Source organism: Colossoma macropomum, unplaced genomic scaffold (assembly GCF_904425465.1).
Source record: "Colossoma macropomum unplaced genomic scaffold, Colossoma_macropomum, whole genome shotgun sequence".
NCBI classification, from domain to species: Eukaryota; Metazoa; Chordata; class Actinopteri; order Characiformes; family Serrasalmidae; genus Colossoma; species Colossoma macropomum.
The window spans coordinates 36888669-36905932 of NW_023494802.1; the positions used below are offsets into that span (position 1 = coordinate 36888669).

At 40.5% G+C, this 17264-nt stretch overlaps 2 protein-coding genes across 3 annotated transcripts; one reads left to right on the plus strand and one right to left on the minus strand.

Moving 5' to 3' along the window:
- Nucleotides 1-204: 204 nt before the first annotated feature.
- On the minus strand, nt 205-10669 carry abce1 (ATP-binding cassette, sub-family E (OABP), member 1). The gene is made up of 18 exons (XM_036592380.1): nt 10546-10669; nt 8997-9154; nt 8802-8887; nt 8495-8592; nt 7151-7268; nt 6699-6836; nt 6388-6457; nt 6076-6172; nt 5757-5846; nt 4637-4758; nt 3885-4106; nt 3743-3802; nt 3596-3654; nt 3055-3165; nt 2805-2947; nt 2369-2491; nt 1989-2100; nt 205-749 (listed from the first exon to the last, which is right to left on the minus strand). The coding sequence occupies exons 2-18, from the start codon at nt 9097-9099 to the stop codon at nt 702-704; spliced, it is 1800 nt and encodes a 599-aa protein (XP_036448273.1). The 5' UTR covers nt 9100-9154; nt 10546-10669; the 3' UTR covers nt 205-701.
- A 914-nt stretch (nt 10670-11583) lies between these two features.
- On the plus strand, nt 11584-16100 carry anapc10 (anaphase promoting complex subunit 10). 2 transcript variants are annotated; one of them, XM_036592432.1, is made up of 5 exons: nt 11584-11698; nt 13326-13460; nt 14002-14092; nt 14227-14347; nt 15541-16100. In XM_036592432.1, exons 2-5 carry the CDS (start codon nt 13346-13348, stop codon nt 15769-15771), a joined length of 558 nt encoding a protein of 185 aa, XP_036448325.1. In that variant the 5' UTR covers nt 11584-11698; nt 13326-13345; the 3' UTR covers nt 15772-16100. The 2 variants fall into 2 exon arrangements, with proteins under 2 accessions (XP_036448325.1, XP_036448323.1); XM_036592430.1 differs by having other exon boundaries at nt 13340-13460.
- Nucleotides 16101-17264: the final 1164 nt, after the last annotated feature.

Sequence of the window (17264 nt, forward strand, 5' to 3'; positions counted from 1 at the left end):
TACCTCATCAGATGGCATCAGGTGAACCATATGCCACATTCATGCATCAAAGAGTCTGTGGCTATGTGGTTTCTGATGGTATGTGACAACAGTGTCTATAAATCTATAAAGTACGCCACACCTAAACAGAGGGGCAGCCAACCTGAAGCCTGCAGTTCATCCATACTTCACAAGTTATAAACCACAAAAGACAAACACTTCAACTTCTTGAGAAACTGTTTAATAAGATGCATCAAATGATATAATGATTAAAATATTTTATTCAAAATATACAGTTGGTGTTTGGCGTGTCTCTCACTCTCCGCTGTAGCACTTTGTGACCAGTAAAAACACATCTGAGTTACTATGTATTATAATTGGTCACCCAGAAGCCAAAGTCTTTCTAGGTCCCCTTTATAATTCTTGAACAGGGTCCTCTGCCTCACCCTCTTCAGCACTGAAAACCAAACCGTCAGCTTTATTTCTCTGACCGGTCCAGTCTGTTAGATGGTCAGCGCTGATGTGAAGAGAGTGAGGCAGAGGAGGATTGTTCCAAGTTACTGGAACTGGACCCACTGGTTCAGAATGGTGGAGTTGGTGTCAGTCAGTGTTTAAAGTAAACGGTCCCAGTGCTGCATCATCCTGGATGATGTCACTTGTTGGGAGAGATGTGGCCCAAGGGACCACCGTGGGGGGGGAATTTTGGAATGGACCCTTCAGTTTCAGTCATCCAGGAAGAAATAGTTGCCACTCTTCTTTTGTTCCACGTCCTGATGGAGAGAATAAAGAGATGATTAATGAATACGTTCTTGAACAGACAAGAATCAGGAAAAAAAGTAATATATGATTAATTAATGTAGTTCTGTTATTTCAGTAGCCCGACTACTTGCTTTCAGTTAAAACATTAAAGCACTATTTTGGACTTTATTACACCATTTCCCTGCAAAATGTTCTTGTTTCTTTAGCTCATATTGCTAATTCTCTATTCTATACCCTCCAAAAGTTGACCGTATGCTACACAACAAACTTTGGCAAATCAGAAGCAATTTTGAAGGCTAGGAGCTTCATCAGAAGGGGGCAAAGGGACGTGTATTCACTCTGCACACCTCAGGCCACAAAAACAGGGGAGCTGCTTGCTGAACAAATGTGTGTTTTTGTCATGTTTATAATGTATGGAGCAGAACGTCAAGACATTCCCTTTACAATTTTATATCAGCTGACAGTTTATAGTCAAATATACCTCGGATTGGAACGATATCTCAGTTTCCGACCACATTTAAAATCATTTTATGTGTACAAGTACAAACAGGTCTGTTTTAGATGATCTTTGTCACATGATAATGGGGGACATTTGGGATATTGAGTACCTTATAGTGGTCAAAACTCACCGTGTGTTCGTGTTGTTATGCGTGTGCCCTCTCTTTGCCTTAGACTACACTGTTCGCATCACTGTCATCGCATTCTAAAGGGTGCCACGGCGCAATTCCTAACACAAAACAAGTGCAAGCTGCATTCTTTGCAGCAAGGGGGCGCTATATAGAGACAGCCGAACCTGGAAAAGTTGTCTTCTACCACCATTGTGCTTTCTCCCAGGCAACGTGCATGGCAGACCAGCAGTTTGACAAGGCACTTGTAAAACATATGAAACATCACTTTCTAACAGAACAAATAAAGCAGCACTCACTCCCTTACTGTTCAGTATATTAGCTGTGACTGCTGGAATAACAACAGATCCCATTCACAGCCCCTTGAGTACTAAGTGTGGAGTACTATTTCGGCATTGTATTTATCATGATAGCATGGATAAGATGCAGCCTGAGTATTTTATCACCACAGTAATGTGAGAATGCAGGCTGAGTTTGCACAGCAGGACTGTGCATTTGCAATGCACTGGCCGGGTGTTATCTGTGCTTACATACTTGCACTGAGTGTCTGGTCTTAATGTGTCACGTGTGGGCCATTACGATGCTCTACTTTTCAGAAATGCCTTTATTAAACTGTGTGTGTACCTTAATGGAGTTCAGCTTGTTAATTCTTGGTCTGAAGTTGTTGGGGTCTCTCCTGAATGTGATCTCCAGCTGTGCCAAGAACTTGTTCATGCCAGCCAGCAGAGTCTGTGGCCTGTAAAACACAGTCATGCAACACTTAGGACAGTGAAAACTGGGTAAAACAGGCCTAACAACCTACTCAAACTCCACTCATCATTAAAAACTAAAATACACAAAATCTAAAAACTGAATATGCCAAGTTTCCAGCTGATACTCAATACACACACACACACACACACACACACACAATATTACTACCTTAGATAATGAACAGAATACAAATACACAAAACCTCTTGTGGTTTAATGCTTTATCGTAAGAAGACAGTAACCGTATCTTACGTGTTGGCGGAGGTGTTTTTTGAGGGAATTCCGTCAAACACAATCACTCGGTCCGCCAGGTAGGTGGCCATGATGAAGTCGTGCTCCACCACGAAGGCAGTTTTCTTTGCATGGAGAATGAATCTGTAAGGAAATATGAAGAACTCATTGGTCACATAACACCAAATGAAGCTGTTAGGACTGTGTGCAGCGTAAAGAGGGCGATAACAGGTTAAATAGGATGTGATGTCCTCAGCACCAATGGCTCACAGCTTTGTCATTTCTTAATAGTGCAGGTCCAGTATCAGTTTTGTCCTCCATATCCTAATGAATCTGCTTACACAGATGGTCCTACATCAGTGTTCACTGTCAGATGTTATTCATGCAAATCCAGGCTATTCCTGTCTTCTTCATGCTTCCCCCACCCCCCCACAGAATATTTCGGTAGGCGTGTTACCGTTTGATGACTCTGGCTGCCATGAGACGCTGCTCGGAGTCCAGGTAGGCCGACGGCTCGTCGATCAGATAAACATCCGCCGGCTTCCCCAAACACAGAGCCAGCGCGACACGCTGCAGCTCTCCACCAGATAGATTCTGAACCTACAGACACGCAACAAAAAGAGAAAATTTAACCACAGAGTAAGAGACAGGAGGCGAGTGACTGGCAGAGACTGTGCTTTTGTGTGCTTGTTGTCATGGGAACTCACGTCCTGGTCAATGATGCTCTCAATCTGCATGGGCTTCATGACATCAGTAACAAACTGGGGATGTGTGTACGCATCTCTGATCTTCTCGTGTAGCAATGCACGAACACTGCCCTAAATTAAAAAATAAACAAATAAATAAAAAAAAGAAATCCAGACACTCGGCGAAATACCTATTAGAAATGAAGGTTCTGTAAGGTGGGGGAACCCAAAGATGCTTCAGGAATAACCTGTGCTTGAACCAAAGAAGGGCTCATCAAAAATTAAATGAAAAGAAAAACAGTAAAACAGTAAGAATGGCTTATTAAGCTGAACCAATAAGCTACTTGTCATTATGCAGTTTATGCAATTACTATACACTGGGTGCTGTTTTTACAGTCTAAATCATTGGGGTTTCTTTTTTTTCAAATCCATGCTGTAGTTTGTTGTTGTACTGACGATACATGGTCATGATGTAACTCATCATAACGAATACGAAATAGCGTATGTACTACTTGTCAAATAGAGCATGACAAGATTCAGTCCTGATGTGTGTCTGACTCACTTTAAACTTGGGGCTGATCTTCTGAGGTTTGTAGCTCACGTTCAGAATTGGCACTTCACCTACAAACACACAATCACATCAACGGTGCTGCAAGGCTTTAGAACATCGGCTCCTTCAGGCCTTTTCAAGAGTGCATGTGAATGTTACCTCCTCCGTCAGGTTTCAGTCCTCCTGCCAGCATTCTGATGAATGTGGTCTTTCCAGTTCCTGCAGTGAGAGACAATTTACCTTTAACTCACTGATCCAATTCATTTCATATTCCCTCATACAGACAGACAGACTCTCTCACCGTTCTCTCCGAGCATCACCATGATCTCAGAGTCGGTGAACTCTCCCTCAGTGATGCTGAGCGTGAAGTCTCCCATGCGTTTGGTCATGTTGGGGTACTGGTAACGGCACATCTTCTTCACCTCTTCTTCTGCTGCCGTTTCCGCCACTTTAAACACCAGAGAGGTCTCGCGGAAACGCAGGTTTTCGGTCGGGACATAACCGTCCAGGAAGATATTAATACCTGGAGGGAGGTTGAGTGAGAATCAGAGCTTTAATTGAGGCTGAAATTTTGGTCTATTAATAAATACCGCCCAACAAAAATTTGTCTGAACTCGACTGGAGCCACATCAAGTTGAGTCCAAAGCTGACCTGCGAACAACTAAGTTTTGTTTGAAACTGACCCGAACTGATCCATATTCACTCAAAATGCTGAATCAAACCTGACAGGATAGCCCTGGTTAAATTATTGCACAGCGACAAACACAGCTGTCATTAAATCACAGACAAATAAAACCAAAAAAACAAGTAATTTTGTTATAGTAACTAAATCATTTGTCCAAAATGATGTTTTAATTTCCCTTTAATGAAATCATTCATTAAAAAGTGCTTCCAAATGCTTTTAGACTGAGCAAACTTTGGGATCTTGTGCTCTGAGAATTTAGGTTCAGACAAAAGTTTCAAGCTCTAATGAGAATGTGTGACTGTACTGGAGTCTGAAGACATACGATCAACTTGTACGATTTTTTTCAGTCAGTGTAACTGTGCTATTACCTTCTCGGACGCTGAAGGGCATGGTGACGACTCCATAAGCGCTGGGCACTCCGTACAGACAGCAGATAAAGTCAGACAGATAATCCAGCACACTCAGATCGTGCTCAACCACAATGATATACCTACAGAGAGAGAGAGAGAGAGAGAGAGAGAGAGAGAGAGAGATATTACTGTATAGCTATATTAAAAAAGCTTATGTTCTACATTTCTCCCGAGGGTCAAACTGGCCATTGTTCATTCAAAAATGCAAAAACTTCAACAGTAAAATACGAACACCTGTAGTAGACCTTGAAACATTACATGGACACATAAAATATAAAAATTTAAATGTCCCCAGGTGCTCTATTTGCTTTAACTGGACACCTGCCATCCTTTCTTTGCTGCAAGTTCATTAATGTTTGGGCTCAGTTTCTGAGATGCTGAGCTGATGTTAAGTGTTCATGTTGGTTGAACTGCAGCTGAAATGCATTGTGGTGATATGACTGTGTGGAATTGTGTAGAATGTCCCACAGACTGTTGTTGGGGTAGGAGAGACAGAGCACATTACGCTGCAGTGCACGCTGGGGACTGTAGTGCAGTGCGTTCTGAAACTGGCTAATATTCATAGAAAATTAAAATACCTTTTTGGCCTGGATAGGATTTTGTGGTGGGCCTGATGTTTGACACATGCCATAGAATTACACAGGCTGTTTTTGTTACTGTGCTGATATGTAAATTACTACTGTTCTGATTGGCTCCCCTGTATTGTGCCTTGTTCAAAAAGAAGGCCAGACTGAAACACTTCTTATAGCTTCAGTGTGGATGGCCAGAGCTAAGCCACTGTAGGCTGAATATCCAGATGTATGTAAAAGTGTTGTTTTTTTTTTGACATCACAAAAACAAATATTTCAAAACAGGCTGTTTTTTCAGCTTAATTTTAATATATGGATCCTATGGACTCTTTCAAAAATTCAGTTTTCTATAATATGGGCCCTTTAACTGCGGTAACTGCAGTATATGATTTATAACCACTCACAGCATGAAGCTGATAGCCGCACTGGTCAGTTTCAATATGTGTAAAACCATATATATGCAATGACGCTGCTCAGATGTACATGTAAGAGCTGTAGGTGTAACTGACCTGTCAGGTGAGATGAGGGATCGGATGGTGATGGCAGCTCTCAGTCTCTGCTTCACATCAAGATAACTGGACGGCTCATCAAACATGAAACTACAGAGATACAAGGGTAAAAATTACTACATACCTAGAAAAGACCTAAACTACTGACCAAAAGACAACAGAAGAGGCCACATTAACTACTTCAGACTAGAACAGTCAAACAAGCCTAGAGAGACAAAGGAAAAGACGACAAATGCTGAGAAGAGAAGACAGAGAAACAAAGGAAAAACTGACATGCACTTTAGGTAGGTCTGAGATAGAAGAAGAGAAAAGCACTAACATGTCTGCTCTCTGGATGCAAACAACAGCACAGGCGAATCTCTGCAGCTCTCCTCCTGATAGATCCTCCACGTTACGATCTCGCAAGTGCAGCAAATCTGACCAATCACAGCGCACACAGTCAATATTCAACACAGTTTGACTAATATTAGTTTCTAATAACCACAAAATTCCAGAATTAAACCTGAAAAAAGTCTGAAGGAACTTTGGCACTAAAAATTGAGAATTCAGTTAAATCAGTTTATTTGTATCTGTGATGATCTATTCTATATTTTATCACTATCTAAGCGTAATAAACACAAAAGTTACATACCCAGCTGGTCACACACAAGCTCCTCTGTTTTAGTGTCATCCTTCCTCCTCAGGATGTCTCCTACTGACCCCTGCAGGCAGAACAAAGAATTGAATTGAAAGCAGAATGGCATTATCAACATCGGACTTCTCCACAGAAAACAGCACAACAGCAAATAATACACACAGAAGCTTTTGAGTTTCCTGAAGTTTACCTGCTGATGTACAGAGCTGTGGGGATCTAGCCTGCGTTAATGCGTTTGTGAAATACTTGACAAATGGCGCTCATCTACAACGAGCTTGAGAAAGAGCTTGTGTAGGCGGATTCTTTACCTTAACAGTTTTGGGGATCTGGTCGACGTACTGCGGCTTCACAATGGCCTTCAGGTCGTCCTCCAGGATCTTGGTGAAATAGTTCTGCAGCTCAGAGCCTCTGAAATAGGCCAGAATCTCCTGCCAGTCTGGAGGGGCCTGGAAACCCAAGCCAGTAATACACAGAGTCAGTTGTGAAGACTAGATAAGGGAGGTGCTACATCTTTATCTTTCAAAAGGCAGCATTGTGTGACTAGCTTTGGCCAATGGAATCTATACTTTCTGTCCCAATTATTACACAATAAATACAGCCCGTTGCAGATCATTACAGAACTGTTTTAACTGAGTAATCTGCTGTGCATGTATCTGTAAGATACTGCGATATTTTAAACATATTCATTTACTACACTGCACCTGACTTTCAGTAGAAACTAAAACTCAATAAAAGTGTGGTGTATGTATTTGTGACTCACATCATATTTGCCCAGATTGGGTTTCTGCTTTCCTGCCAGGATTTTGAGAGCAGTCGATTTTCCGATTCCGTTGGTTCCCACCAACCCCAACACTTCTCCAGGACGTGGAATGGGCAACCTGCCATGGTCACATTAAAATAATTAAATATAACTGACACACAAGTGTTTCAGCTGATTCACCTTCATGGGCTTCATAATTAAATGACCAAAAAAAAAAATCATTTGTGATAAGAGTGAGTTTATGAGGTCTGCTGTGGGGCTCATTTTAGAGCTGCCGCTGTGGCAAATTTGCACTGGGAGTCTGGATTCCTCACCACTTCCATAAACCTAATATTACAAAAAAAAATACACCTGCTTCTTTCCCTTTGGGTGAACATAGTGAAACCTTGGCCAGCCTACAGCAAGCTGAACATACAGCATCAATAAAAAAATGAAGTTGTTGGCTTAGGTTTATACCAGACTTGGCACTGTACAGTGGCAAAGCATAACAGTTCCACTACGGTGGACAATGTGACAATATTATATCGTTAGTGTGATGAATATTATTACTATGAAACACAATATGCTTTTCTAAGGGTTTTTTTTTATATATTCATGGTAGTTTTAATTGTGGCACTAGTGCACTGTGTCTGTGTGTCAAAATACTGTAGTACATATCATTTATCGTGAAAACGTCTTAAGTATCATGATAACCTAACTAACATGACACCTCAGACACAAGACTACGCTGATTAAATCTGGAGCACACAGGAGCGTCAGCGGTGCACTACAGAAGCTGTATGACTCCTGCTTAGGCCTTAAAATAAAATGAAAATGTGGAAACTTAAAATTTATGCTGAAGATATGGTTGGCATGCTACTATCGCTGTGTTGCAGTTTTCAGCGCAGCCCCATTTTATGTCGTAACGTTTTTGCTTCTAAAATCTTGCCTCACAATATTGTTTCCAAATCCAACAAGAATTACTGTCTAAAATTTTCAAAACCGTTTATATAATCTACATAGTAAACATTTAGCGAATGTGTGTGTGTGTGTGTGTGTGTATTGACATGATAAATATTTACATTTAAAGATGTAAAAAATGTGTGTTATCATTTATTAATTATACAGAATCTCCTTTAAAGGGACTGCAGTAGCAGCAGGCCTACTAAAGAGTGAAGGCAGACATTACAATATATTTTATCATTATTGTGATAAATCTCTGAGCTCACTGTGGTCAGTAAGTAACGCATATAACTGCATGTTTCATTATAAAGAGCACATAATTAGTCCTCGTTACACTAAAAATTGTGCATCACCAAAACGTCTTAAAGTTACATGATACTATATTTCTGAGAGTGTGCACACCTGTGCAGCTTGAAGGAGTTAGCGCAGTATCTGTGCGTGGTCTCCTTCTCCAGATTGCTCGGCAGGTTTACAATCGACAGAGCGCCAAACGGACATTTCTGGAAAGCAAACAAAACCTCTGTATATTTGCTAAAATAAAAAGAATAATTCACCACTTGTCTCTACTTTATTACAATAACTAGTACATTTCATCATTAGGCAAATATGTAATGTGCCTGAATCATTCTGATCAAACAACAGATGCTTTTCTGAGCAACATAACCACCACGTTACCAAAAGCACAGCTGATAAGGCCAACTTCAGTTACCTTGATGCAGATACCGCAGCCTATACAGAGAGACTCGGAGATCCACACAATCTTACTCTGCGGCGTCACTTCAATACACAGCTTACCTGAGGACATAAAACAGACACAATGAGAGCATTTGGATACGATTTAATATGAGATAAGCAGAACAAAAGGCTGGCTGTATTTTTTAGTAATAGTATTAGACACGCTTACCCATCCGCACCACAGGACAGCTTTTCTTACACTCCTGTCGGCATTTCTTAGGTTTGCACTTGTCATGGTTCACGATAGCGATCCTGGTGTTCTTGTCAGCCATCGTGCTGGTGACGACAGAGAGAGCTCAGCTTATAAAAGAGGAGGTCCACACCTTCCTAAAGACGAGGAGAGGAAAAAGGGGGGGACAGAGAGAGAGGGAGAGGGAGAGGGAGGGAGAGGGAGAGGGAGAGAGGGAGAGGCTTCAATTTTTACACTGCATGCTGATAACTGTTTGCCAAACATGAGTCACGTTATAAAACCCCTCTGAAAATTTACTCGCTTTACTACACTTTATCTTATTGCAATACTGAATTTAATTAAAGGGTCCATATCAAAGTAAATTTAATTTTTCTAGCTGTGTTTTTAAGTCCCATAATAAACATTTTCCAATTTCTTCCCCAATGTAAAAAGTGTGAAGTGCTGTTAAAGTTTCAAAAAGTTCACACAAAACACAGCAGCCAATCAGAACCGCGCTCATTTACATACAAGTCTTAAAGTATGGTAACAAAAACAGCCAGTTTAATTCTAAAAAATAAGGAGAGGTTGTATCAGGTTTGCCAGATGAAGAGAACATAATGTGCTTTCTGAGCGGTTGCCAGAACGGAGCACCCCTGTTACATACAGTGTTTTAGCTTGGACTGTTTTCTGAGGTGGAACAACACAAGGCAGCCAATCAGAACAAAGCTCATTTACATATCTCAGTCTCAGACAGTATCAAACAAAAACAGCTCGTTTAATTGTAAGAGAACAACTACAAAAACAATATGTGATACATAAACCTGCAAACACGTCATTAGTGTGAAAATAAAAACAAGAACGCTAAAAATATGGGCCCTTTAAAATCCTGCGATGTCTGATTCACTGATAAACCCAGCAGGCCATACGGGCTGACCACAGCGGTCAGCTCTGGCTGACAAAGTCCTGCAGGGTCAGTGGGTTCGGAGTGACTGAATGGAGTGAATGAAGTAGCTGAGTTGCCATAACTGGGAGCCCAGCTGGCGCAGGGTCAGTCAGGGGTCCAGTGTCCAGCTGGAGGTCTGAGGTCTCTGCTAGCATTGTTACTGTGTTATAGTTAAAGCACTATGGGTGTGAGATTGAGGGGGCACTCAGACACGAAGCGGGCTTCTCGGTCGAATTATCCCGCTCCACCTTAAATGGTGCAGCAGTTACATACGGGGCCCCGCGCCTCAACGTAACTGCTACGCCATTTAAGGTGGAACGGGGCAATTCGAACGGCGAGTAATAAGAAGCCAATTTCAGCACCATAAGACGGACCACCCGTCTCCGTCTGCCAGCCGAGCCCTTCACCCCCCAACTCCACAGGTTTTAGTCAGAGAAGCCCCGAGCAGGGCTGAGTAAGCAGCGCGCAGAGCCCGCTTCCCTGAGCGGACCGAGAGGCCTCCATGTGCGCCGCAATGACGGTCCGACTGACTGAGGCGAAGCGCCCGTTTCCCTCTCTAACACACCGAGCGGCCGCAGCACACACACACCAGCAGCGCTGACTTACCGAGCCGCCGCTCCGGAGCCCGTTAACCCGGTTACAGTGAGCTTAAAGCGGTCAAAGCGGTGAAAAAGCCTCCGCGCCGCCGGACGGACGGAGGAGCCGGTGGGAAAGATGGCGCCAGAGCCTCGTTACGTTGACCACGCAATCAGTACGCGACGGTGGGGGAAGCAGTTGCCAGGCAACGATCGGCTTTTATTTATTTTTATTTTAAATATTTTAATATAATAATAATAATAATAATAATAATAATAATAATAATAATAATAATTTAGAGATCGTTTTTCTTCGTAGCTTAAAGTTTTTATCCGTTTTTTGTTTTAAAATGTTATTTTTATTTTTCTTAATAAAACATGTACGTATAGATTTTACTTTTACTTAGAAAACATACTGTAACTATTCAGCAGCGCACAATTACACAAACATTTTAGCCCAACGAAATACAAGTACATGTTGTTGTTTTTTTTTAAATAGATTATATGGTATCATAGAATAAAGCAATCATTCTAGGACAACTTTTTGCTGCAGGACAATTTTTTTCTTTTTACAAAAGAAAAATTTATTTTTAAAAAACAAAAATAGTCTTTTTTTCAGAAAACATCATACAATAGAAAGTGTATCTACACAAATGTACAAATAAGGTAACATGCACATAAATAAATAACTGGCAAATATTCACCATCCTCACACAGTTTTTATTGTTAGCATGAAGAACATTCAATCTCTTACTAAATAACTATGATTAAAATCCAAACACTATAACGTTTACACTTATGAAAAGTATTTTTTTATTTATTATTTTATTTTTATTTTTCCCATCATATACAAAACATACACAACACTGAGACCGTGTAATACAGAAAATACACCGAATAAGAAAGCTCGGGGATCACAGACACAAATACATATACAGACTGATCATCAGAATGAAGCTTAAATACAGCGCCGGATTCAGTTTTGGGAAATTTATAATCGATTGGAAGTAAATTTATTTCAAAAAACATAATCAGCATGCGACAGGAGGGAAGCAGTGACGCAATCAGCGTGCGACAGAGCCGGGGACAGGGCGGGTTCTGTTTGAGAAACGGATCGATTAAAAACAAAAACGGGTTTATTTCGATCAGAGATGTTCAGGAGATCGGACTAGTGTGGAGATCAGGTGAGATCGGACCGAGCTGCGGTTTCACTCTGAAACAGACGGTTCTGTAGCCTGTTAGAGTCGCTTAAACAGACGGTTCTGTAGCCTGTTAGTCCGCTGTATGAAGCGGTTCCGTTCGTCAGCTGTATGAAGCGGTTCCGTTAGTCAGCTCTGTGAAGCGGTTCCGTTCGTCAGCTGTATGAAGCGGTTCCGTTAGTCAGCTCTGTGAAGCGGTTCCGTTCGTCAGCTGTATGAAGCGGTTCCGTTAGTCAGCTGTATGAAGCGGTTCTGTTAGTCAGCTGTATGAAGCGGTTCTGTTCAGAGCTGAGTTCTATATAAGACGCTTAAGTGGTTCTTTGCGTGGTGATGTGGTTCTTCAGATTGATGATTTCTCTGAACACCTCCAGACTGTAACTTTCAACATTTCCTTTCTCCTTTTTATTTAATTGTATTATTATTTTATGAACTTTTTCTTGCTAATTATTTTATTTTATTTTATTTCATTTTAATTTAGTTCTGTTAGGATAACTGTAATTCTAATTACAGTTTTCATTTATTTATTTTATTCCCTTCGATAATCCTTTTACTCAGCTGTTTTAAATTTTAGTTTGCCTGGTTTATTATCTTGGTTTTGTGTTTCTCCTTAATCAAAGCTTAATTTTTTTCATAATTCTTTGGCCGTTTTTTTTTTTGTCTGATTTTTCTTTCTGATCATTTGTTTATGTTTTGTTCATTGATTAAATTCCTTTTTAATTTCTTTTTTAGTCCTTTGAATGTTGTAAATGCTCAGCTACGCTGAAAATAAGGGCTCACCCTCATTGTATTTCAGAGTGAAAATAAAGGTTGATTGATTAATTAGAGAATATGTTGTATATGGTTCTATATAGAACCTTTTTCAAAATGGTTCTGTTTAGCACTAAAAAGTGTTCTTTAATTATTACAAGCTTGAAATGATTACAGTAGCAGAACCGTTATGTACAACACGTTCTCCATCAATCTAAAGAACCATTTAAGCATGAAATCGTCCTTCATAGAACTCATGATCACCATCTTTTTTAAGAATGTAGACGCGGCTGCATCATTTCTCTAACTGAGCCGTCTGAGAGAAGCTGAGGTCGCTGTTGTGTGATAAACCCTTTACGATATTTCTGTGAGGGTGTAAATGATTCGTTAATGCTAATATTGATATTTTGCTCTGATTTAAAAACTCAGAACTCAGAACTTACAGAACTCAGGAATTGCAGAAATGTTTCTAACTTTGCGAGTTTCAGTCACTCAGTATTGCTGTGTATTTTCAGCTATTTTTTATTCTCTTCATTATTCTGTGATGTTTAGGGCAGAAATCAAGGTCTCCACAATAGGCAGCCTAGAAAATGTTACAAAATAATGAATTTATTCAATAAAAAATGAATGTTGCTGAAAATTCAGACTTTTCTTTTGCTCATTAGTAACAAAAAACACATTCCCCCAGCTTCAGAGGTGCTAAATGTGTTATTGTTCAATTTGGGGGTGAAAAGCGTCTGTAGTACTGCCAGGCTGTTACTTAACTGACTGAAAACATTTAAGAACATATAAAAACAAACCTAAAGATGTTTAATTTTAATCCAAGCTCATTAGATTGTTTAATTGGCCTTTTGTTTACCTGCAGATTTTCTTTAACAGGTTACCATGGCAACTGCTGCCAAAACACCACCCGGCGCTGACCCGAAGCAACTTGAGCGCACCGGAACTGTCCGGGAGATCGGGGCTCAGGCTGTGTGGTCACTCTCCTCCTGCAAGCCCGGTGTGTGAGCTGGACTTTCACCCTCTTGTTCCCTCTTTATATAAAGCGTCTCCAGGTTCTGCAGTCAGGATGAAAGATGCTCTAAATAGTGTTCTTTACAGTGTTCTTTAGTCCGACCCTCAGATGACCCACAGTGTTTGCTTGTAGCACATGAGAACCAAGAATTCAGAATACCTGGTGCAGATGTGCTGGGCGAATGTGGACTAGTAGGAGATCCTCAAAAACTAGCTTGGAAATTGCTTATTTATTGATTATCATTAGTTTATTATACAGAAATTTAACAGTTATCAGGTTTTTTACAGCATTTGGAAAAACCATCTGCCATTTATGTTGTGTGAAAATTCTATGACAGATGGTTTAATATAACTCGTCCAAAATTACCTGGATTAAATATTTCTTACATTAACATACATTAAATTGTGGAAAGATTCCATTTCTGAAACCCAAAGTTTTTGTTACAACTGCAACAGTATTTTCTGGTTATCTTCATTCATTCATTCATTCATTCATTCATGCATTCTCCCTCTCTGTTTGTTGATAGGTTTTGGAGTCGACCAGTTGAGGGATGATAATCTGGAGACCTACTGGCAGTCTGACGGCTCTCAGCCTCACCTGGTCAACATCCAGTTCAGGTAACTTCCAAATAATAACTTTTGTGTGTTAATGTTTCTGAATGTTGGTGCTCTCAGTGTTGTGAGTATATTGTTTAGTAAATATGACCAGCCATTAATCTCTCAGCACTACCTGTCCTTCCTGTCTGCTTCAGGAGGAAGACCACAGTGAAGATGCTCTGTATTTATGCTGATTATAAGTCAGATGAGAGCTACACTCCCAGCAAGATCTCAGTCCGAGTAGGAAACAACTTCCACAACCTGCTGGAGCTCCGGGTAAGAGTTTTCAGCTTGAACCCAAATCTAAAGCTTTTCATATTTCAAGTTTTGAAAACTAAATGATAAATACTGGTCAAATGTTTGGAATCACTTTCTAGTAATAAAAAAACTGGAAAAAGTTTTTTCACAACGGGGTTCAAAAATTATTAGACGATACAGAGAAAATGGGACTCCTAACAACCATCAAAGTCCTAGTAGTCACCAAAACTGCCCCCATCAGATAAACAGCACTTGAAGCTTTCGTCTTTGAGAGAGAGGAGAAAATCAAGCTGCTTCAGATCTGAAAACATCCACAGGTGTTTCTGTCCATCCTTCCACTGTGAGAAGACGACTCAGCGCTGTGGGTCTGAAAGGATGTGTAGCTGATCAAGAAGAACCTCATTGAGAAAAGGAGACATCAAACAAAGAAGCTGAACAATGGACTGACCACCCCAGAGTCCAGACCTCAACACCACTGAATGGGTTTGATTACTTCAGAAAATGATCAACCAGCTTCTAAGACTGAACTTTGGAGGAGTGTCTGCAGATTTCTGTAAAAAAACTGAAAGTACATGGAAACTATAAAACAGAGTGGACACATTAAATACAAAAAAGGATATTATATTTAGATGTTGAGGTTTCTGAGTAATTTTCTATTTAATATGTCTTTTGCTTTTTTTGCTAATATGGAAAAATGAATGACGTAACGACAGTGTTGACAGGAAATGTGGTCTATAACTTTTACACAACATTGTACAGATCCATGCATCATTGCGGCACAACTAAACGTTAAAAGCCCACTTATAATTATTTGAAACCTGTGAAGCTGCACAAGAATAACTTATTATATTGTATATCGTTGCTGCCCAAAGAAAAACAAGTGTCTACAATATAGTTACTTTACAGGAGAAGCAAAAACACTCTTACCTTTCAGTGTAAGTTAATGTAAAGAGATTTTATTCCAAATGATTTTACAGCATTTCTATTGGTCCATTCATCATGAAATTTTCACACGACGTAAAAAAAAAGTAAAAAAAAACATCAACAAAAATGGAGAGACATGGTTTTCTTTGGTCAGAGATATACATTATATATAGGTTTATATAATTGTAAAAAGTGATTCCAAACTTTTGAACAGTAGTGCAGTATTTGATTGTGGATGCTCGTGGCCTGTCTGTGTCTCTGACTGTATGTGTTGTGTCTGAGAGCAGCAGTTGGAGATGGTGGAGCCCAGCGGTTGGATCCACATCCCTCTGCTGGACCTGGTCAACAACCCCATCAGGACGTTCATGATCCAGATCGCTGTGCTGGCCAACCACCAGAACGGGCGCGACACGCACATGCGGCAGATCAAAGTCTACACACCCGTGGAAGAGAGCTCCATCGGAAAGTTTCCACGATGCACCACCGTAGACTTCATGATGTACCGGACCATCAGGTGACCAGAGCTGTGTCACCGACTGCCCTCCAAATGTGGTTCAGAGTGCAGTCTCATAGGCACTAAGCCTTACTGTCAGGGGTTATTATGGGGAAAAAATGTGAAATATGGGCTAATTTCCAGTACAAAGATGACATCCTCTGGACTGAGGAGCTTATGAATCTTGATTCTTCTTGGTTCCTCTCATTAAGGATGATCTTAAACTGAGAAATTAGTCAAATGCACAATAGTTTTGGATGAACTGTTGATGCCTCCTCCTGTGCCATTTTTGTATAAGAAGTGAGTACTGAATTGAAATGTTGTACAGATAATAAAGTTTTTTATTACAGTTGACCACGAGTGAAATGTTGCAGTTATGAACTTCAGCATAGAGCAATGTCTTCTCTGTCCACCAGGGGGAGACATAAGCTCCAGAAATATGTAGCCCAATGATACCTTCCTGCAGACTTTAGGTCCTACCCTATTTGACCTCACCTGATCCATCTAGTAATTGCCTTTAGAAGTTCCTGAATAGCTAAATGAGTTAAATTTGGGCTGAAACCTGCAGGAAGGTGGATGTCCAGGAGCAGGGTTGGTGACGACTGATGTTGAGGCTGTGTTGGGCAAAATGGATGAACATCATCTACGTTATTTAATTCAATTCATATTATCTTACAGTATAACAACACATCTGGGCTGCCTCTCTGGTGCATAAACATTGAGACAAGGACATGAGTGCAAATGCACTAGTAGGATGACAGTATGTATACCTTAAAAAAGGACTGTTAATAGGCAATAAATACAGAATAAACTAAAGACACTTAAGTGTACTTGTGTATAGAAGTGTATACATATGTGTGAAATGTTTCTAGTGTTCAGTAAACGGTGGTGTGAATGTTAGTCAAGCACCTAAACACTCTGAGTTGAGTACACAGTGATCGAGTGTTGTGCTCCATCTGATGTTTCTGGTCTTAAAGCGAAGAGTTTAGCCAAAAATCAAATTTACTCTCTTTTCTTCTTATAATGCTGTCAGTGAGCCCAGACGTCTAATCCTGAATCCAGACCCGTCAACTCCAGTCTGACAGACTTCACAACTACGATCTGTTCACAGAAGTGCTAAATGAGGGGGAATTTTGTATTACTTACCTTGGAAGACATTCTTCATTTGTTTGTGTAGAGTGTTTTGAATTTTTTTATTATTATTCTTTGGAGCTCCTCAAATTTCGTTTGTCATTGCATGTGTTTCACTATGGCCCAGCTGGCCTCTCAGGAAGTTTGCAGCAGGTCTGCCCCCTTACAGCCTAGATGAAAGGCAGAATTAGAGCCCTAAGGCCCTGTGGACTTGCCCGGTAACACACACGTAAAGTTATGAGTGTCTGCAGTTCACATCTTTAGCTTTACACTGGAGCTACAAGGCTAATATAGCTAATAAGTAATCAAAATCCTGCTGCACAGGTCTAAACTGGCTTATGCTGGTCTGGTGCTGGTTTAGCTGGTCGCCTGCCATGGTCATCCTGG